At 45.8% G+C, this 21,890-nt stretch overlaps 1 protein-coding gene across 4 annotated transcripts; it reads left to right on the top strand.

Moving 5' to 3' along the window:
• Nucleotides 1-225: 225 nt before the first annotated feature.
• RNF4 (ring finger protein 4) lies at nucleotides 226-14,110 on the top strand. 4 transcript variants are annotated; one of them, XM_015862667.1, is made up of 8 exons: nucleotides 226-356; nucleotides 3,199-3,310; nucleotides 3,853-3,973; nucleotides 4,724-4,803; nucleotides 5,997-6,006; nucleotides 8,063-8,228; nucleotides 11,125-11,173; nucleotides 11,558-14,110. In XM_015862667.1, exons 2-8 carry the CDS (start codon nucleotides 3,308-3,310, stop codon nucleotides 11,705-11,707), a joined length of 579 nt encoding a protein of 192 aa, XP_015718153.1. In that variant the 5' UTR covers nucleotides 226-356; nucleotides 3,199-3,307; the 3' UTR covers nucleotides 11,708-14,110. The 4 variants fall into 4 exon arrangements, with proteins under 4 accessions (XP_015718153.1, XP_015718152.1, XP_015718154.1 ...); XM_015862666.1 differs by having other exon boundaries at nucleotides 3,199-3,366; XM_015862668.2 differs by lacking the exon at nucleotides 3,199-3,310 and adding an exon at nucleotides 3,095-3,171 and having other exon boundaries at nucleotides 228-356.
• The last annotated feature ends 7,780 nt before the right edge of the window (nucleotides 14,111-21,890 follow it).

Below are 21,890 nucleotides of genomic sequence, written 5' to 3'. Positions count from 1 at the left end.
TTTCTATTTGAACGTGATGCCAGTTACTAAGTGTTTAATTAAGGCGATGGCAAATATTTAAATGGAAGGAAAACGCCGCTGACATTGGAGCCGTGCAGCTGCTGTTAATGCTCTCCCAGCATTACATTCTCCCTTGTTTCTGGTGGAATTCTTTGTTGCCATCTAGCTGCCGAGATCATTTCCACATCCTTCCAGCTGAACTACATGTCCCGGCGGGCACGGGCCGGGATGGAGGCGGGGCCGTGATGGATCCACCCCCGTGACGTGCGGCCGCCATTCCCCGCACCGCCGGTGCAGCCAATGGAGGGAGGGCGGGGGAGCGCCGCGCTGTGCCGTTACCGCTCCGACGGCGGAAGGTGAGCGGGGCCGGGCGGGTCGTGCCGCTGAGCGGAGCCGGGCTCAGGGTGAGGGGGGGCGGGTGAAGGCCGCGTTAAGCTGGGGCGGCTGCAGGCCGCGATGGGGGCAGGGCGGCCGGGTCCAGGCCGGAGTGGGCCTGTGTGTGTGCGGAGCGGTGCGGCCTTGTCCGCGGATCGGCAGCTTCGTTCCCTCCCAGCCGAGCCTGAGGCCTCGGGCCCGGCCTCCCAGTGCTGCATGAGCTGCTGCCGCCCGACGATGGGAGCGGGGCCCTGCGCCGTGACACGGCGCTGCGGGGCGGCTCCTCCCGAACCGGGCCGCGTCCGTCCGTGTGTCTGGGCCTTGTTGAACGCGAGCTGCGGCCTAACGACGGGAAAACCCTGCGAGGGAGCTGCACAGAGCTCGTGTAATGAGCCGACAGCGTCGGGTTTGGTTGGCGCTACAAAGTGGGTCAGGCGGCCAAATGGCAGCTCAGGCTGCGTTCCCGTGGCTGTGCTTTGTGGTCTCATGGTCAGTGTGTGCGTGGTGCCCGGGCTGCAGCTGGGCCGGGGGGCTTGGCTGCTTCTCCTCATGCCGAGCTCCTGGGGCACTGCGAGGCCGAGATGGGGAGATGGAATCCATTGGTGTCTGCTATTGGTGAACTTTGTGTATTGCATCCGGAGGAAAAGCAGGGCTGGCTCTGAAGACACCGGAGACACACGGCTGAGGTTCGCAGTGTCCTCTGGCTCAGCCCTGATAGAGCTGGAGGTCCAGGCAGCTTTTGGAGCACCACCCTGCCCAAAAGGACCTGGGGGTAACGGAGGATGGAGAGCTGGACATGAGTCAGACATGAATAAAGATTTAGATAAGATATAGGGAAGAAGGGTTTTTTTGCTGCCTGGTGGGAAGGGGAGCTCTCAGGCTCCAGATTATGCCTCTGGGCCTGGCCCTGAGCACCACTGCGAGGAGAACCACAGAGCTTATTTTTTTCTATGGGCTGTTGGGAGTGCACTGAGAGGGCTTAATAAGAGAGGAGGTGAGGAAGCACATTTGAAGGCGCAACCTGTCCCGCTCTGACAAATCCTCATTCTAGAATCTGGAACTGATTATGTTACAGACATAATAGATGACTTTGTTAATGGCTGCAGCTGGAGCTTTGGATGCTTCTGGTTTGGGGTTGTACCCCCAGTGCCTGCTCGTGCTGTTGGGTGCTGGTTGAGCAGTGTGTGCTGGAGGGGATCTCACAGCCCTTATGGGTTGATGTGGGTGTCTGGGCCTGTGAGTGGTCCTGGGGCTTTGAAAGCCTTTAGGTGCTAATCAGTAAAAAGGTGCCTAAACGAGCAGGATTTGTAGCTGTTAATTCTATTCTTATGTAATGGTAACTTGATCTGCGTTGTACCAAAGAAAGTAAGCTTGGCTTCATTTTTCCTCCTCTTTGTGGTATGGATAGTTACCACTGGGGGAAGCTTCCTGAGTAAGCCAGGAACCTACTGTAGAAATCTGCAGCCACACAGAAGAGGTTTGTTCTTATACAGACAGAAACATTGCCAGGTCAGGAGGCGTCATCCACAGCAGTAACAAGCTCCAGCAGTCTGCTTTCCCTCAGTGGATGCTGCTGGATTTTCCCTCTCTGGGTTTTACAGCAGTGGGCTCCCCATGGATATCCATCCTCAGCTTTCCTCTTGAAAGAAGCTCCCAGAGAAGTTCAGATTTAAGCCCTTAGCAGACTAGAATGGGGCAGGAGCGTTGGGGTTTTGTGTAGGTTCTGTATTAAGCATAGATACATCAGGTTGCCGTAAGAGACTCCAATGAAAACAGTTCCAGCTGTTGGTAATTTTAAAGCTTGTATGAAGATGAATTCCTTGTGATCCTCAGATACGTATGTCGGTATTCCCCAGTCTTTTATTCTCAAAGTATTTTTCCAGCTCTATATCAGAGGAGAGCTGAGGAAGTTGTAGCTTGGCTTTCTGGGTTAAGCTGAGAGGTGGTGGGAAAGCTTCATTCATTGGGAGGTGAATCTCAACCTGTAAGCAGTAGGATGAGGTGCACACACTGCGCCTCGATACAGAATGGAATGGAACTGAGAAGGGTTGTGTGGCTGAGTTCTGTGTGCAGGGAGCGTCTTTTGGGCTTCCTGCATTGAGTACAGGCAGTGAAGTGTGTGAGTCAGAGTCGGTTCAGCAGTGCTCAGGTGTGTGCCCGTGTTTGTACCCAGAAGTGTTAGGAACTCACTGGGTTGCAGTTGTGCAGATATGGGGCTGTTCAATGAGCCACAGCTGGCACCTTTCATAGCCAGAGCTGTGAGCAGAGAGCTCAGCCCTGCAGGGACAGTGGGGCTGGGTCATCCAGCAGCTGGCTGCCTGCTGAGCAGGGCTCAACCCCTGCCATTGTGAACAGTGGTGTTTCTTGGAGCCTTTCTACACAGCCATTTCTGTTCTCCACATTTCGAGCTGCTTAGCTCCCACATTTTGATCTAGCTGTGGTTTGGAGAATAGAGGACTGCTTATCTGTAATTTTTGTTCTCTAAGGATGGCTTCTTACAGCATGAATCCTGGTTATTTCTGCCCCCACACAAACATTACCTTCAAATAATAGGTTGTTTTTTCAGATAAAGCTTAATTGGGACTCCTTATATCTTTCTGATTTGCTGCTAAACGCCAGAGTAAGTTTAACTAAGAAACAAGTGAGCCTTAGTGAGGCTTCAGGCCCTGCTTGAGGGGTCTGTAGCTCTGATACTAAACTTGTGGGACTTCCATTCCAGCTCTGGTCAGAAGCTCGTGGCTCAGAACCGACATCCTTAAGTTCGGGTGTGTGTGAGAGAACAAGAATTACAGATAGGTAATCTTCTCTCTTCTTTTCTTATAGGTTTGGAAGAACGTCATTCTAAGATACTGAGAAATCTGGACTTTTTAACAGTGTACTGCCTAAAGAAATATAAGGAATTGAGAATTGTAGCTTCCTTGCGTTTAATTTTATGGTATTTATACCTCTTATTTTTTCTGTAACTCTGTATCAAGAAACACCATGAGTACAGTAAGTATTTTACTGATCAATGCAAAAGTGATTCTTAAAATATATTTATCATATTTATATAAATCTTGGTAACAGTTTACTGTAAATACGCTGCAGCACTAATTTGCCATTTAACTTCATGTTCTGTGATACTCAGAAGTTTCTCATCTGTAGGTGCTATAGCAGCGTTTCAGAAATAACTCAGAGCATGAGTGAAAACTGATGGCATTGATTGGCTGGAAGTTAATACCTGGTGTCATTGTGAGCTCATCTTCCCATGTAGACCTTCAGAATGTAGTGTGGCTTTTTCTTTTGTGATTCAGCTGGTGGGAGACCTGGCATGGAGTCTGCTCCTTGATGAGATCAGTTCAGATAGGAGTCATTTACCGCTGTTATATTTATGCTACAGGCTTCTAGCGGTGTGTTTTGTTTACCTTGATGTTGGAAAGGTGGGGGCTGCATTAGTATTACTCCTAAAGAACGTACTAAGGCTTTCTTCTCTCTTAGACTCCAAGAAAGCGCCGTGGAGGATCAGCTAACTCTAGGCAAGCTCAGAAACGAAGCAGACTGATAGCTTCTACCACAGAGATGGCTTCAGAAGGAGAGCCAATAGAACTGGAAGAAAGTGGTAAGCTTTCTTTTGAACTATATAAGAAAACAGGCTTCTCCTGGAGTGCTGGGAATCCACATAATGTGGTTTTGGCCAGTTTCAAGGTCCTTTGAAGGGGAGTGGAAAGCTACTTATTTAACAAAGGACATAGTATGGAAGCAGTGAACAGCAGCAAGCCTACCGACAGCTGTTTAAGATTGTTACTGGGGTGCAATTGCTAATAGGTGAATTAGGTAAGAAAGGTGCATGTGTGTTGCTCGCACATCCAGTTATCTGGTCCGATGCACTCGGGGTTACTGCAGCTGCCACTTCAGATAACAGCAAACTAAATTTGGAAACTTGCAAGTAAATAAATGGCTTCTTGTGGTTTTGCTATGTATTTGGCTTTTGAAAGTTAGATGAGATGTGATACTGGAACACTTACAGCGCAGGACTGGAAAAGAAATATCCTGTTTGATTCATGTTTTAAAGCGTGATAAACGTTCTCCTATATTAGATGAATGTGTTGCTGTGCACCTCTCACAAGATACTGATATATCAGAAAGCACATGAGGTCAGTTAGTTGTGCACTGCAACTTGCAGAAGCTGTTAATACTGTATATATAGACCGCTGACAGCAAAGCTTGAATGAAAAGTTGAGTATGTTACCAAAGAGAAGAGGGATGGGCAGTGTTGTATGATACCTCAGCCTGTTATACACTGTTATACACTGATGGGTAACTTTACTCCTGTGAGCTCTGATTTGTGTTCTAACATTATGTTTTTAAGCTGGTGAAGAAGTAGTAGATCTCACGTGTGAATCTTCTGATCCTGTAGTAGTTGATCTAACTCACAATGATTCTGTTGTGGTAAGTAGTGACATGCTTATCTAAATGCTGTAGTCAAATGAGTTCTGTGTTCTTGCTGCTGATAGAGTCTAAGGATGAGCTGAAAGTTGGCTTTTCAGTACATGCATTCCTTTGAAATGTGTATTGACCTACATTAAGAGATCTGTGCAATACAAGCAAATGGATACACTCCCTGCAGAAGTAAATTTACTCTGTACAACACTGGGCCTCGGGTCATAGCTTACCAGAGCCTTAGATTTTCAGAAGAAAGGCTTCTTAGTTTGTCTTCTGGCATCTCAGTAGGTAGCCTATGTTAAAGGGTTAAAGTGTGGCTCTTATTTAGCATTTCACAGCTCACATCCAATCCCAGATAGACCTATTAATGTATCTGCATCTGTGACTACCACCTGCAGGTGATGAGCACAGTCTGTTGTAGCTTGTTGCTCCCAGTCTTGGGGTTATATTACCCATCATGGGTCATGTAAGTAAATGCCATTTAAAGCTGAAGGTGTGTTGAATATTTCAAAGAAAAAGGCTGATGATTTAAACAGAAAATCAAAGAAGTAGCAGTAAGTCTTCAGCATGACAAATAGGAAGTGTTCAGGCATCTACAAGTTGCCTGAGCAACTAGGAGCTAGTTAAACTTATAGCAAGTCTTTGAAAATTCACTTTTTTGTTACTGTTGTTATTAAAGCTTGAGCAGTATTTGATCCAGTCTGCAGTGTAGTTAATAACGCTGGTTTGGGGATGCCACTGCTGCCTTGTAGAGCCAAAAACAAGCAGCGGGAATAACAGTTTGTTGCTGAGCCAGTACAAGGGGAATGCTGCAATCCTTATAGCATGGTTTGCGTTGCCCTGGCTTTGGTTCCGCTGAATGTAACAGCGGGTTGGTTTTCTGTTTTTCAGCCTCAATCAAGTTGGGGTACTGAAACTGGGGAGCAGAGAGGAGATTAAGATGGCTCCTAAGCTGCCTCCATTTCCTTCCCTTAGCAGCAAAACCCAAAGTAATCGCTTAATAAACGAGTCACTTCTCTGAAACTATTTTAACATTTTGTTAATCAAGATGACATTGTGGTATCCTAAAATTCTTACTTTGCCTTGTTGTTGGTTTCATAGCTATTCGGGTGCTTGTACATAAAACTTCAGTGCATGCTACAGTTTAACTTTATTTTTCTTTTCCCTCCCATGCTGTATGTGTTGGTTCATCGTTGAAGATCGTTGAAGGTGAGTTTCCATTTTACAAGCATCAAGGAATTGTCCTGAACTTTTCCTTTCCCAACAAACATAAGCAGCATGGGTTGAAACTGCTTTCATGGAAAGACAGAGAGCAGTGCTGTAGTACCTGGCCAGCACCTCAGGGAATGGATTCAATCTATATTTCAGAGTCTCTGTGAAAGCTGATGTGAAGTATCTGAAATAAAAGCCACTGGATGTTCTTAGAATACATTTTTCTTCTCCAGTGCAGAAGTTCCATAAGCATGAAGTCATCAGTCACTTGGGTTAGCCTTTGTAGCAGTGGAATATCTGCTTTGAGTAAGACCTTGTTCAAAGGCCTTATTAACCTGTGTTGCACTGAAGGAAATGAGGTAGAAAGATATCAAAGGTCGTGCTGCTTTCATTATGTAGTCTGACACTCCTCAAATGTAGCACTGATCAGTGCTAACAAGTTGGGTGTTTTCTGCCTCAGGTCTAATTGTAGACAAGGTATAACAAAACTAATCCTTTGCACCTTTCAGACCTTATTCTGATTACAATACCCGAGGTGTGTTAATAAGCTGTTGTCTCGCTCCAATTTAGGAGTGAGGCAAAGGTTCTTTTGATATGTTATGCCCAGCGTGAGATTAAGAAGAAGAGCATTCAAATGTTGATCCGACCAGTTTATTGGAAATGATAGACAGCTGAGGGGATGGGGAAGGGAGAGCGACGAATGCCAAAAGCGTAGGGGAGAGCAGCAGCGGAGTAGCAGGCCGCAGATCGATGAAACGCAGAGAAGATGGTCAGAGTAGCGAGGTCTCAGGAAGTGGAGTCTCGGGCAGCGAGGTCCCTCGGAGCAGAGCCTCGAGCAGCAATCCCAGAAGAGATAATAGGCAGCAGTAGGACAACGGTGGAGGGATCTGAGGTCAGATACCTAGATGCCCACAAAACCGTGGTTTGTCCGTGCCCTTTCCAGCCTTCGAGAGATTTCGGGACGGCTCGGGTCAGAGTCTTGTGATTTCCTCAGAGATGTCAATCTTCCTTGAGATGAGCCAACACGAGAGAAAGACCACTTAAGAGCCATCAGTCCTCAGAGATGGCCATCTTCCTTGAGACAGGCCAACACAAAAGACCACTTAAGGGCCATTGATCAGCATCTTATCTCCCTTTCGTAGCTCCCGACTGGTCCATCTCCTAAACAAAGGGATTTCTGGAACCTTGGTTCCTGTGTGTCTCAGACAAAGGCAGTCCTGGAACCTTGGCCAGGACTTGCCTGAATTTGTCAATTTCAGCAAACTTTGAGACAGTAATGTAAAAAGCATGGCCTCTTACAGCTGTTAGCTGCTTACCTAGAATGTAATCCATTTGGGGCTCTAAAGGAAGGAAGTGGAAAAAAACAACAAAACAAAATCCCCACATGCAATAGAGATTATAGCTCAATAATTGTGCAAGGACTTCTAAATGTTGTGGCTATTTATGTAATCATTATTAAGGCTCCATGGTTGGTGTTCGTGATGGAGCTGCAAAGAAATAATTCTTGTGTGCAGTTTCTGATGGTGAAAAAGCCAACAGCGGTTCTATAACCTCTGGGTTTGATGGGCTCAGTGATTTTGTTCTGTTCTTGTATGAGTGAGAAACAAAAGCAACTATGTCATTTAAATGTGCCACTTAAGCAGCTCTTCTGTCACTTGTGAAAAATGACTTGACTTTGTTACCAGAAGAATGACCTGAGGTGTGTGTGTGTTTGTCCATATGGTCAGTAATCCCCTGAAGCAGCAACTGGCTGCTGGCAATGATATCGGTGCTCTAAGCAGTTTAGGTAATTGTGGGGGATGGTGCTCCCTTCTAATCTCAAGCTTTATACAGGTCTGAACAAAAGTGCTCACTGTTACCAAACCTTTTTGCCCTGCCACCTCACTGTGCTCCTCGGAAACTTGAGTCTTCTCTACCCCCTTTTATTTATTTTAAACAATCAAATGGTTGTTGTTGTGTTTGTTGTTTTTTTTTTTAATTCTTCAAGGTAGTAAAAGTGTTGTAGAATTCACTGTATGTATTTTTATGGTATATCTAAATAAATAAATTACAGAGAATCGACAGCGGAGGAGAAATCTCAGACTAAGAGGCCAGCGGCAGTCAGACAGCTGTGTGCTTAGTAGCGATGATGAAGATGAAACGAGAGATAATGATGTGTATGTCACAGATAAAGTGTCTCGAGAGCTGGGACCACTGGAGGATGAAACTGCAAGCTCCAAGTATGTATGTCTATGGCCTAACAAACATTGAGTTGTGTTCTGTGCACACAGGGCTGATTCGGATCATTATGGTCTGGTTTATCTTTGAAATCATAACTTAGTTTCCACTTCAAATTCACAGATTGAGACATGATTGCATTGTAGAGAAATGTGGTATATTAGAAAATATGCTTTTGGGAAACAAAAAAGCAGATTCTACTAAGGGCTGTAATGTAGGCTTTTGTTGACAGTAGTGCAGTGTGCTTAGGCCATACTGTTCAGGCTGTATTATCACTGACTGTCTCTGACAAGGAAATAGATTAAACCAAACTGCAGCTGAAGTGCAGTGGATGATAAACTAAAGAAAATAAATCTGTTTTTCTTTGCATTATATATATTTCCTAAGCACCTCCTGCATACTTAAAATAGAGTCGAACTTCTCAACTGACTGAGAGCAGTTACTGAGGAGGGACGGCTGTTCTTATCTCTGACAATCTTGAATAGAGTATCCCTGGCTGACCCTGTGGCATGAGGTACTGGATCTGAGCCAAGTGAATGGCATTTACAGCACAGCTGATCTGCCTGCTGTAGTTACCAGGGAGTGAAGGATAAGAAGTTAGCAAGATGCTGATAATTTCCAGGCTGAAGAGCAGTGGTGGGTGATTTTGTTTTGAATTTTAAGTGGTCTATCACATTGACAAGAAGTCAGTGTAATAATGAGGATGTGCTAACTCACCTTCTTTGCATCCCAGTGTCTGCAGGCATTTATATGTGACCTTAAAGCTCAGATGTTGTTAATCCTTTTTTTGGGTACCTTCAACTCAGATCCAGCTGTGCAGCCCAGCTGTCCTATGAGTTAAGACATGCATTGTGATTTAAAAAACCAAACTCACAAATGTCTGGATGCTGGCAGTAACTTCTTTCTTCTAACACTCAGAGGCATTTTAAGGTGGACTCCATAACAGCCTCTTTGAGCACGTTTTGGGAAGCAGCACATCACGCTGATCCTACCTTGTTGGTGGGCTGTGAGCCCTTTAGTTTACTAGAGGACAGTATGGGAGAGAACTTGGATACAGGAACATTGGTTTTCAGGTTATTAAATGTGCGATGTGAAGTTCCTTGTAGCATATGAGAGCAGTGCTCTTTGTTGTTGAATTTACAAACTTGTTACTTTGGGCCTGTTTTTGGTTAATGTAAAAATGGAACGTTTAGGTGCCTCAAGCTCATACTTCTCTGTTAGAGATGGGCCTTCCTGCTCTGTGTAGACAAGGCTAAGACAGCTCAGTGATGTAACTTCTATCACTGACGTGAAGGTGAGGTTATAGTTTCACACCATACATGGCTCTGTGGCAGACTACAGAGTTGAGTTAGTCTTGCTCATGTGAAGGTTATCATCAGTTGTAATTAATTATTGAGTTGGTATTATAGCCTCAATTTGAGTAGTAAAAAATGGAGAAATTAATGGAATTTAATTATGTATGTGAAACTAGAGATGGACTTCAGTATTACTTGCTGCTTGAATTAACGATTATGGGATGAAGGATATCTCAAGCTTCTTATGCTTTTGTCATTAATGAATTATATAAACTGTTGCTTAACACGGGAGATGATGGCAGGATTACAGAACTGCAGGGGTTGGAAGGGGCTTCTAGAGATCACCTGAGCCAACCTCCTGCTGGAACAGGCTCCCTGCGGTAGCATAGATCAGCATCCAGAGAGATCTTTAATACCTCCAGAGGAGACTCTACAACCTCTTTGTGCAACCTGTTCCCAGTGCTCTGTCACTATCACTGTGAAAGATGTTCTGCATGCACAGTAAAGCCAAGAGTTTATGGTGTAGAGTTCCTGAAGCTGCTTACTGTGATACTTACGGTATCATGACGGCTTCCCTTTGCCCAAGAACCCTGAACATAGAGTGATGCAGTTTGTGATGGTGGAGTTGTGACTTTGTAGAGCTCTTAGTCCAGTTTTGGCCATGAATTGGTAAAACATGCGGTCAGTAGTTGTGACATTGAAGTCATTTACTTGCAAAGTAGCCTCTAAATTTTACCTCTGAAGTGTATACCTCTAAAATGTTATCCTAGATGTAGCATTTGGATTATATCAAGAAAACTCTTTGTTAGGTAAGGGTAAATTAATGAAGACAAAACTGGAAAAGTTCTTACTTGTTTGTTTTCTGGTTGCAGCAGAAGCAACTTCTGTAAGGTTGTGATTACTGTGCTAAGACTACAGGCCTAAAATATAGTGCTTACACCTAAAATGTAAGTGCTTTTCTGGAAGACATCTCATTCTTAAAGAAATAAAACAAAGAAAACTCCCACACATACAAAAAACCCACAACAAAATCAACAATGACAGCAGTGCAGGTCTTTGTTCTCCATGAGATCATTAACTGGTGTGTCTTGGGCAGTGAATTCAGAGACATGGAAACAGTTGCAGTATAAAAAGAGAGCCAGTCCGAAAATATGCCCTATATAATCATTCATTTTATAAGGAGGGAGTTTGGGGTACATCTATGTTGCTGGGTTGGGACATCACTTAATTGGGATATGGGATGTGTTAATTTATCAGCCTCTTTCATTTCTGGAATGAATGGTAACAAAACCACATAGCTGTCCTTTAGTAACAGAACTGATACGGTGTCTTGAAGCTGAGCATTGCTGTGTGTGCTGCATGGTGTATAGGCTGCTGAAGGATGAATGGAAACCAAGAAGCTGCTTCCCTTTGGTGACAGAGACCCAAACTGCTTATTGAATGCAACAAATGGATGTAATTAAAGATATGTGGGGATCTTCAGATGAAATGTCATGGCTTGTCAATGCGGTCAGATGATGGTGTGACATTTTATGTTTCAGTAACTCTCAGTGTACCATTAAATTGATGTATGTATGTTTTGTTTCATTCCCTTTACCACAAGGCCTTCTGGTACTGTTAGCTGCCCAATTTGCATGGATGGCTACTCGGAGGTAAGGATCCACGTTGTCATTTGTCTTTCTTAGAGGGCGAATGGGAAGAAGGTGAACTGCACAACTCCTTTGGGATGTATGAGACAGTACAGATAGCTTGAAGTGCAGGCTTGGGTTCTAAGGTAAAACTAGGGAGTAGCGTAGGCAGAGGGAGAAATAGGTGATGAGGAGACACTGAGAGTTAGGCTTGTTATTACAGCAGTGATGGTGCTGCCTGTGGGCACCAAAGTGGTGTTTGGTGCCAGTAGACCAGCAGAGCTGAATTCCTTGTTTGCCTGCTGTAGGGATCCTGCTTTAGCAGGGGGTTGGACTCGGTGATCTGCCGAGGTCCCTTCCAAGCCCTGCAGCTCTGTGAAACGCCTGTTGTGGTTTCTTTTCTTCCAGATTGTGCAGAGTGGACGACTCATTGTGTCAACCAAGTGCGGCCACGTCTTCTGTAGTCAGTGCCTCCGCGACTCTCTTAGGAACGCCAACTCCTGCCCAACCTGCAGGAAAAAACTCACTCATAGACAATACCATCCGATTTATATATGAGTACTTACGTTTCTCAGGACAGATTCAACTGGATTTTGGGGAATAATGTCATGTTTTCAATGCTCTGAAGATTTGAGGAGCTGCAGGTTGTGCACACGTCCAAATAAAACTGATTTTTTTGAGAATAACTCAAGGAAATAACTTTCCTTCTACTTTTTTAATGCGTGAATAAGAGGGGTTTGAATATTTTGTTATTTCTTCTTCTTGAGATTATTCCCACCATCGCGTACCGATATGGGATAGTTACCTTCCAAAGTACAGATGAACAGTTTGCCGTTCCATTGCGCTTTGATTTTTCTCCTAACAGATGCTCGTTGTGTATTTCTGCTAAATCGCCTTTGCCCGAGTAGAATAAGTTCTGTAAGAATGGATCGTTTCATCATTAACTGAATTGTCATCTGGGGGCAACGCAGTCAATTAACCTGCTGTTAACCAGCAGTCAGGTGGGTTTTTAAGCAGACAGCTTGAAGGTGTAGATGTTGTTATGGACTCCATGAGATCTGTGGCCCAGTCAGCAGCGCGTGCACCGTGAGGAGACCGCCGGGGATTCCTGTGTGTGAACCACAACGCTGCGTTTGGTTTCCAATGTGATGAGATGCTCTCCTGGGTTTACTGCAGTCCTATGGAGCTCTGTGGCTGAGGAGCAGGTAGTGTCCTCTAAGCTTCCTAGTGATGAATGAGAAGCAAATTGTATGCTTTGCTCTCGGCAGCTGAATACCAAACTACCCAGGTAGATCTTCTTACTGTATCGAGTGTACCCAATGCAATGCTTCACATTCACTGCGCTCACTTTGTTGCTCTCTTCAGTTGCTGTACTGACACACCTGACTGGTTTTAGCCTGATGCGTAGGATTAACATTTAAATAATTGTAATGCTACAAATTGAGAGGGACGAATAACTTTATTGAATCTCCTTGCTTTAAAGGCCGTGCATCCTTTGTGGGTGTGATGCTGAGAGACGTCAGGAGCCTGTCCTGGGGGGAGCTCTGTGTTTAACAGGGCAGGAAGGCGCAGGTTTGGGCACTATTGTCTGGTCACATCTTTTTTTGTTCCAGAGCAGAGTTAAAAATGTCTGCCTTAAACCAGCGGAAATCTGCAGGCTGATGTTGGATTCCAGATGAGCAAACAGGATAATAACTGAGATCATTAAAATCGGTGTGGTGTGCTCCACGTGTGCTGTAGCTGCATCTGAGAAGGCTGAAGTTTGGTATGTAAAATAAATCCCAAGTGAGACTGTCAGGTACCCGAAGTGTTGATTATAAGAAACCTTAGCAGTAGTACTGTGGGCTCTGGGCACCATGTGGCTGTAGATGCATTCAGTTAGCAATGGCTCTGATGCTTCTTTGCTGACTTGTCCTAGGGATCGGTAGGAAGCCTTTAATTAAAGCAGCTCTTTTAATTAGCCATCTCAAGTTCTCGATTGAAGATTGCATCCCAAGAGCCACGTTTCTTATTAGGATGTTGAGGGGCGTTACTGGGTGTAATAAAGCATCCCAAACTGCTTGGTAAAGGCCAGCTGCACAACAGCAATACCTTCCTATGTGTTCTGGGGAAGCTTGGCTTTGGTTCTGTTACCAGCACAATGCAGGTCCTGCACTGTGGCAATACTGTAATACCAGGAAGTTACACATCTCTCCTTCCTATGGACCCAAAAGTGAAGGAACACAGCAGCCTTATAGGGTGGGTAGCACAGCGAGGGCTGGAAGTTCTGCTCCAAAAAAGTTGAAATGATGCAACAGTCCTAAAGGTGACTTAAAATATGAATGAAGAGAAGAAGCAGCCCAACATTAAACTGTGAAAATATTTAAAGGTCGTGAAGGGGGAAGAATTTGAGGGCAGTTTTCACTGGGTGGCTGCTGCGTCAGGAGGGTGGTACCGAGGGGATGTAATGGATCACCTCCAGCTGGGGCTGCATCACATCCACGTGGCTGCCATAGTTACAAGCTGGAGCCTGACGTGACTTTGCACAGCTCCCTCCGTGTAAATACCACTGAACAGTTTGTGCTTCGGTAGCCCTGATTGGAACCTAGAAACCCAAACAGTGAAATATTTAACAAGAAGGGGTTTTTTTTAGCTTCTGTGTACCCCGTGAAGTGCCACAGGTCTGTGCTTCTTAAACTTTGAGTTCTCAGTATGTGGACAAATGCTAACTTGCATTTTCCTTGTTTAGTTAAAAGGAAAAGGAAACCCCGATATATTTGCGTTCCGGTGATGTTTCACGTTGGCAAGAGCCAATAGATAATATAAAGACTTTTTCCATTCTGTAAATGTATGTCTCGTTGTATATAGTTCAATTTCTCCTGTATTTAATTGTATTCATGTCTGTATGTCACATCTATGTTGGACTCTGCTGGTAAACAAACAGCTCTTTCAACAGGTGGAAATAAAAACGAATTTGCTCAATGAGGTGTTATTCCTTTTAATGGCCAGTGATGGTTCCAAGCATTCTGAAGGGCTGCTGTGTGTTGGCAGAGCTGCTGGTGCTTCAGCTTAGGTCCAAAGCTTGGGATACAGACTTAGGGTCTGGGCTCAGCTCTTTCTTGTTGGTGCCACCTGGCAGCTGAGGGGATGGGGTGGGTCGGGGATTGGGAGCTTAAGGCTGAGCTTAGTGAGATGGAGAGCGGCGGTGGAGGGACTGCACATCTGGATAGGAAGAGGCCAGCAATGCTCCCCTCTTCATTAATTTTACATGGCAATCCAACCCGTTTCACATGGCTGTACAGCAGACTGATGGATCATTTCAGGTCTGGGTATGATTAATTAAAAAGAAACGTGGCTCCTGAAAGCTGCGTCATGTATCTGCCCTCATCTGCCTGTTCCAAGCCCTGTGTGTGCTGTGAGTGATTATAAGCCAATAACAGCAAATGTGTTGCAGAATTTCAGCGTGCTGGAGGCAGACTGAGCTGGCAGATGAGTGCACAACCTGCCTGTATCCACCACGTGCTGCTGACTGATGCTGTTCCCTAATGCAGATGCATATTGTGCCCTCTGGATGTACCGTGAGATGCTGAGCGCACACCTCCATCCACACGGCGCCTTCCTCCCGTAACATGAGCCTCAGTGGGAGGCACCAACTGCATTTGTATCCATTGCATTAGAGGACGGTGCTAAATGCGGATTAAATGATTAATTTGGTTGTTTACAATGGAGCTGCAGTGCTTATTCCCAGGTGCAAAGGCTCGAGCTGCATTTGGAAACACCATCTCACAAAATAAATGCCCTAATTTGTCTTTTTTTTTCTTACCGCTCTTTAAGAAATAATCACCGACAGATCTTTTCTTTCTGCTCTGCCCCGTCTCCTTGCAAACAATGGCCCGTCCAAGGGCATCTCCCAGCTACAGCTGCTGCTACCTGCAAGGGAATATGTAGCAGCCTTCACCCCGGGATCACCTTGGAAACGGCAGAGCAGCTTCCTGCAGTGTCCAGAGGAGAGCTGGGTGTTGTGCAGGGCAACAAGGAGGGCCCTGCTCCAGACTGTGCTGTCTGCTTGGACACAACACCCAGGCTCAGGCTGATTCCTCACAACCAACCTTTCAGCTGTAGGTATGATGGGGTGAGTATTACCTGCAGGTTCTGGGGCTGGGAAGTAGGTTTAAGTCTCGTATAGATACCAGGGATGGAGATTGTTTTGTCTGTTCACTGGGGATTTATTCAAGAGCCGCGCTATTGATGTGGCCTTGAGGAGTAATGGGAAGGGATTGCACGTGGTAACCAGAATGAAGTGAAAAGCATTAATTAGTGTAATTATTTGGTGGAGCAGAACTCTTTTGTCAGAACCAGCTGAGTCCATTGGGAAGATGATAACCCTGTTTGTATTGTTTTGTCTTTATTTATAGGATCAGGGCAGTGGGCACCAGGAACATCCCTGGTGCTGCGAGGCCAACTTCCCCCACTGCGATGTCAATGGGGAAATAGGAGAAAACAGGCATTGGAGTTGCCATAGTGACTCTGAGGTTGGGCTGGTGGAAAAGGTTACAGGGACCCGGGTGCATCCAAAGGGCTCATTTTAAGCAAACACTTCCATTTTTCTGCACTATTTTTCTTCTCTTGTGCAGATACATGAATGACCTCACACACATTGTGTGGGGCATTTGGAGACCGCCTTCTGTGCTGAACTGTGGGCCATACAACAAGCATTTAAGAACACGCGTAGGGTGAAATCAAGCAGTGGTGACTCATTGAGATATAGACAGGCAATGTCCTGCTGATGCCCCGTCCCTGGAAGTGCTCAAGGCTGGTTGGATGGGCCCTGGGCAGCCTGATGTGGTGGGAGGTATCCAGCCCATGGCAGGGGTTGGGGCTGGGTGGGCTGTGAGGTCCTTCCACCTGAAACCACTCTGTGATTCTATTGAGTGGGAAGTACTGCAGCATTCTATTGAGTGGGAAGTCCATTGGCTCCCTGCAGCAGTCTTTGAAGTGCAGCATCTCACCCTGCAACAAGAAGCTGTACAGTAACCGGTGCATTGCCTTTTGTAAGGCTTGAACAGTCAAATCACTACGGGTTGGTAAATGGTAGAACATGAGCATTTATTAAAGTCTATAAGGTGCTGTTTTAGTGTTTTACTACCACTTAAAGAGAAAAAAAAAGCTCTTGAACTGATTTAATAAAGGCTTGAAGGATGATGCTTCAGCAAACCATCCCAAATGCTGTCACAAGGCAGTGGGGATACATCTGTTTGCTGCAGGAATCCTGAGCCATCTTTACTCGTGATAACAAAGCAACAAGTACAGCTTTTAAAGCGCTGTCAATATCAGATAGCAGTTCTTAAGTTGTTTTACAGAGGTTTGATTTGTGCTTCATTTATTTCCCACCGTATGATCCCTCTGACTCCTTACATGCTGCTGCTGCTGTGTTTTGCAGGAGAGAACCATCATTTAGTTGGGCTGAAGCGGCCTTTTGACAGAGCAACCTGCTCTGTAGATAATGAGCCTTTCCAGTCGTCCATGATTTACTGTGAAAACCAAACGCTGGATAAAGTGCTGGAGAGACTCAGAAGGAAGACCTGCAGTGTTTGGATTTCCATGGTATACAAGGGAACCCGAGGCCAAGGAGGTGAAATAAATGTAAAAGAGGAAACCCAGGCCCTGTGTGCCCTGAACCAGAGCAGCAGCAGCAAGTGCTGTTGGGTGGATAACCTGGGTTAGATTGATTTCTAACCTCAGCACCTCTCACACAGCCTTGCTGAAGTGCATGATGTACTGTGGGGTGTTTTATGTACCATTTACTTACAGGCGTGTCATGAAATCTCCCTTCTTTGTCCCAGCCTGGCTCGAATTTTGTCACAAAGAAATAAAAGAATTCTGATCATACACCCATCTCTCATCCGACACAACAGCAAGGTCATATCTTTAATTTTGAATGGGTTGACTAAAAGCGCTTCATTAGCCAGAAGGGAGAGCTGTTATATGGCCTGGAGGAGATGAAATGGGATGGAACACTTATGGCATGAAATAAGCATTTATAAAGGTATCATAACCAAACACAGCTCCCGTCTGCTTACCTCAGCTTCATCTGGCAAGAACTGGGATGGCTGGCCAGCAGTTCTTGCTTCTTATTACGCGTAAGAAACTGAAAGTTGCATTCCCCTTTGTGAGGCTGCCCTGCGGACATTGAGGATGAAAGCTGTATATGCCTGTAGGGTGATATATATGGGGAATCTCTGTGCCTGTCAAGCAGAATTGAGAGCAGTCATTGAGCTAAAGTTGTTCTTAGCAGGTCACTGAGACGAAGTGATTGCACAGGTGTTGGAATGCTACGGTGTTATGGAAATCAGCTGGACCAGCTTACCTCTTTTTTAGTGCTTTAGCTGGTATATTCTGCATCCAAGACCTTCATTCTGAACACAGGATGTGTCTGCTAAATAGTATTGGATTGTTCACCAAAGTCCAAGCTGCAGGAGCTGCTGACACTTTAGCAAGGAGAGTAATTTGCTTCCCAGTTAAGATACTGTTGTTTTTCCCCCCTGTAGTGGTAGATTCAAAAGCCAAAGAAGCAGCAAGATAAGGTTCACAAGCTGTGCCATTCATTCAGATAACATTAAAAAGCCCCAGATCAATGAGTGCTAGAGCAGAATGTGCTTCTCTCAGCAAAACTTGCAATGAAATTAGACATCTACTTTACGTGGTAATGGCTGCCAGGAAGCAGGCTCTGATCTTTCTGCTGTCATATTCTTGCTTGAAACTGATGGATGTATTCAGCATCTCCTAAAAGGCAAAAAGAAAGGGGAACTAGATTTACATAAGTCCCTTCCAACCCAAACCATTCTATGACTCCAGGATTTAAAGGTTTAGAAGTTGGGTTGTCAAAGCTGCTCTACTTAATCCTGAGCTGCTGCAGCCTCTGCAGGGGGGCAGGTTATTGTTTGAGATATTGTTTTCCATGGCAGATCCTCTAAAATAAGCCCCTCTGTGAGACCTCTGTGTTCACAGCTTTACCAAACCAGTGAAAACTGTGCAGGAAAAAAAAGCCAATAACCATAAAAGGTCATAAAGCTAATGAAATAAAGGTTCATTATACAGCAGGTGAGGCAGCTTGTATTCCGCTCTAACTTTCTCTGCTTTAGATAAAGTTTATATCAGCTGCAACATCTGGCTGTGAAACAAGTTCCAGAGGAGGAGAGGTGAAACTGAATGTGGTCATCTGAAGAGCAGCCCGCAGTCCTTTGCTTTACATGTAGGCCTGCTTGTGTCATTGCACCATGCAACCCAAAGCTCCCTCAATGATAGATCAACAACCTGATCCCAAGAAGGCTTTGGGAAGGAGCCAGTGCCTTGGCCCCCATGAAGGTCATCCAGGAATGTGATCTCAATGTCCCCTGCATGCAGAAGGAACTCAGACGTTGCTGTGCTCATCAGAACATACGCTGATGAGATGGCACTCACTGCTGTGGTGCTGCTTTGTAATCATGGTGCTACTGCTGTGAGACCACAGGCAGAGCTCTTCCATGAGCCCTCAGTGGCTCCCAAACGCTTTCTCAGGCAGCACTGGGATGTGAGTTCAATGTGTCGACCTTGGAGAGGGGCTCTCACCATAATGAGGATCTTCGTGGTCAGGCAGTGTCTGCACGTCATAACATCCAGCTGCTTTTCCCTACTGTGTAAGTTCACAGTTCCCTATGCCCATACACGTGCATGCTCACTCTCTCACAGAGAAGGCTTTTAGAGGATGAAATTGCCGATAAAATGACAGATTGTTGGACAGCAAAGACAAATTAATGCTCGCTGCAGAATAATTATGTTGACAAATTCCTTGAGTTGTATAACATCAATTTGAATGCAAAGCCCCAGGGCCTCTGTACAGAAAGCGAGGACCCAAAAGTGATCTTTGGAAGTGTAAATATAACAATAGTTTGGTGAATGGCAGCAGTTAAAGATGAAGGATGAAGGATGGCTTTGCGTCTTGTCAGGGCTGCCATGCAGGTGAGCTGCTCCTTTGGTCTTCAGTGTATTACTAGTGTTAATATTAAGTAGCCTTCACAGAATTGAGAATGAATTACGTCATTAAGAACCTCTTGAAATCAAAAAAACCATGAATTTTAACCTCCCTGACACAGAGATTGCTTCTCCAAGAGCAGTAACAGCTGGCAGACGGCTTATTTGTTAACTGTAGTTACAACAACTGCTCAGTACTGCATTAGTTTCAGCTGGGATGGAATTGTTTTCTTTGGAGTGCCTGGGATGATGCCCTGTTTTGAGTTTAGGAGAAAAACTATGCAGATAACACACCACTGTTTATAGCTGCTGCTAAGCAGTGTTGTACACAGCTAAGACCATCCACAGCAATGGGCTCAAGGAGCTGAGGGGGACAGAATTAAGGCAACTGACTTATATTGGCCAAAGGGATATTCCATAGCATAGGACATCACAAGGAAGGAATTTTAAAGAGGAGGAGTTCATCTTTCTCTCTTCCACTGTTTGGGGGCCTAGCCAGGCATCAGTCAGTAGGTGGAGAGCAATTGCTTGTGCATCACTTGTTATAAACATTCCTATATACATATGTATGTGTCATAATTGTTATCATTTTCTCTATCTTAGTCAATGATTTTATCTCAATCCACAGTTCTACTATTTTTCCACAGTTCTCCCCTCCATCCCACTGCAAACTGGGGAGTGAACAAATGACCGTGTGCTGCATAGACACCTGCCAGGTTAAACTACAACAAGTAATACAGATACCTTGGATCTCAGATGTATATGCAAGACAAGACCAGCACAAATATTCCAGCCAGAAAGTAAAACCATATTGAGTTTCCCCAGCCATTGTGAAGGCAGAACTTAAAGATAACTGTGACCAGTAGGGCTGTCCTCACAGATCTTTATTTGCCTTATGCTTCACAGATAGAACTGTAAAACCACTGCAATACAGCTGGTTCAGAGGCAGTCTAAGCTGATTTGGCTGCTGTGATTTGGGTTGAGTGATTTAACTATAATATTTCCTCATAACAATGCTTTATATCTGTAACACAGGGGATAGAGACGCTGACAGCTGGGACCATGTGAAGGTGTCATTCTGAAGGGAAGATAAAGCTGGCTGTATGTAGGTGTGAAATAAGCCATGTCAGCCTTTCAAATCACAGATACGCACCCTGAGAATAACGCTGTGGATTGAGACGTTGAGAAGTCAAATTTGAGTTCGTATTACGGGGCCTAGCATCCATTCATTCATGGCAAAAGGCCGCACACAACTGTGTGAGTGTTGTGTGACCCTACAGCTGGTCATCGGTTGTGTGTGCTGAGTGTGTCTGTGGATCATAGAGTGGTCTGGGTTGAAAAAGACCCACCATGACCATGATCATACCTGCAAAGCTCCTTCGTGTGTATCAGGGCAAACTGAACTCCTTCAGCACAGACACATGTTATCTCTGGAGCTGCTGGTGCCTCTGGTAGGTTGTGTTGTTTTGGGTTGTGTTGTGTTGTGTTGTGTTGTGTTGAGTTGTGTTGTGTTGTGTTGTGTTGGATTGTGTTGTGTTGTGTGTGTTGTGTTGTGTGTGTTGTGTTGTGTGTGTTGGGTTGTGTTGCATTGTGTTGCATTGTGTTGTGTTTTGTTGTGTTGTGTTGCGTTGTGTGTTGTGTTGCGTTGTGTTGGGTTGTGTTGCATTGTGTTGTGTTGTGTGTGTTGTGTTGCATTGTGTTGTGTTTATTGTGTGTGTTGTATTGTGTTGCATTGTGTTGTGTTGCATTGTGTTGTGTTGTGTGTGTTGTATTGTGTAGCATTGTGTTGTGTTGTGTTGGGTTGAGTTGTGTTGTGTTGTGTTGTGTTGTGTTGTGTTGTGCTCTGTTGGGTTGTGTTGTATTGTGTTATGTTGTGTTGTGTTGCGTTGTGTGCGCATTGTGTTGTGTGCGCATTGTGTTGTGTGTGCTGTGTTGCGTTGTGTTGTGTTGCGTGTGTTGGATTGTGTTGTGTTGTGTGTGTTGGGTTGTTGAGTTGTGTTGTGTTGTATGTGTTGCACTGTGTTGCATTGTGTTGCGTTGTGCTGTGTTGTGTGTGCTGTGTAGTGTTGTGTTGTGTTGTGCTGTGTGTGTTGTGTTGTGCTGTGTTGTGTGTGTTGTGTAGTGTTGTGTTGTGTTGGCCAAGCTCTGCCTCCAGTCACCATGTGGCACCTCCATTTTACCAGCAGTGCTCGTTGCCTCCTCACTCCCCGCTCCCACATCCCGCTCCATGGGCCATCAAAGCTCGGCTCCCGCACAGCTCTATATTACAAGGCGCTGCTGGTTGTGCCGCCTCAATCCGGCTCTGAGACTCTTTAGTGCCCGATGGCAGCATGAGGGGCCGCCATTCCCCGCGTTCCCCGCGGCCTCGGCCCGTGTCTCCTCAGGTGCCGGCGGCCCCTCGCGCCTCAGTCTCTGTGGGAGCGCCCGGCGGCCGCGGCCCCTTTAAGACGCGGGGCTGCGCGTCACGTGGTGCTGGCCGTGGCGCTGCCGCGCGGCGCTGTAGTCCCCCGCCCGGGGTGGCACCGTCGGCCGGCGGGGCGAACGGCGGCGGGCGGGACTACCGCTCCCAGGAGGCCTCTCGGCGGCGGCTGACGTCAACGGCCGCGCCCAGCGGGGTCCCGCGATGCACGCCGGGAGCTGTAGTCTCCCGTCTGAAGCGTCCAGCGGCAGCGGGGCGCAAGAGAACTACGATTCCCGGCGCGCCCCGCGGGGCGGGTCACCGTCAGCGCGAGGGGGAGCCCCCCGACGTAAG

This window comes from Coturnix japonica, chromosome 4 (assembly GCF_001577835.2).
Source record: "Coturnix japonica isolate 7356 chromosome 4, Coturnix japonica 2.1, whole genome shotgun sequence".
Classification (NCBI taxonomy): Eukaryota; Metazoa; Chordata; class Aves; order Galliformes; family Phasianidae; genus Coturnix; species Coturnix japonica.
Note: the sequence above shows the minus strand (reverse complement) of the source record. Positions and strands in the feature narration are given on the sequence as shown.

Coding starts and splice junctions, on each gene's coding strand:
- RNF4 (XM_015862666.1), top strand. Junction 3,974..4,723: donor AATAGAACTGGAAGAAAGTG/GTAAGCTTTCTT, acceptor TATGTTTTTAAG/CTGGTGAAGAAGTAGTAGAT. Junction 11,174..11,557: donor GCATGGATGGCTACTCGGAG/GTAAGGATCCAC, acceptor CTTTTCTTCCAG/ATTGTGCAGAGTGGACGACT.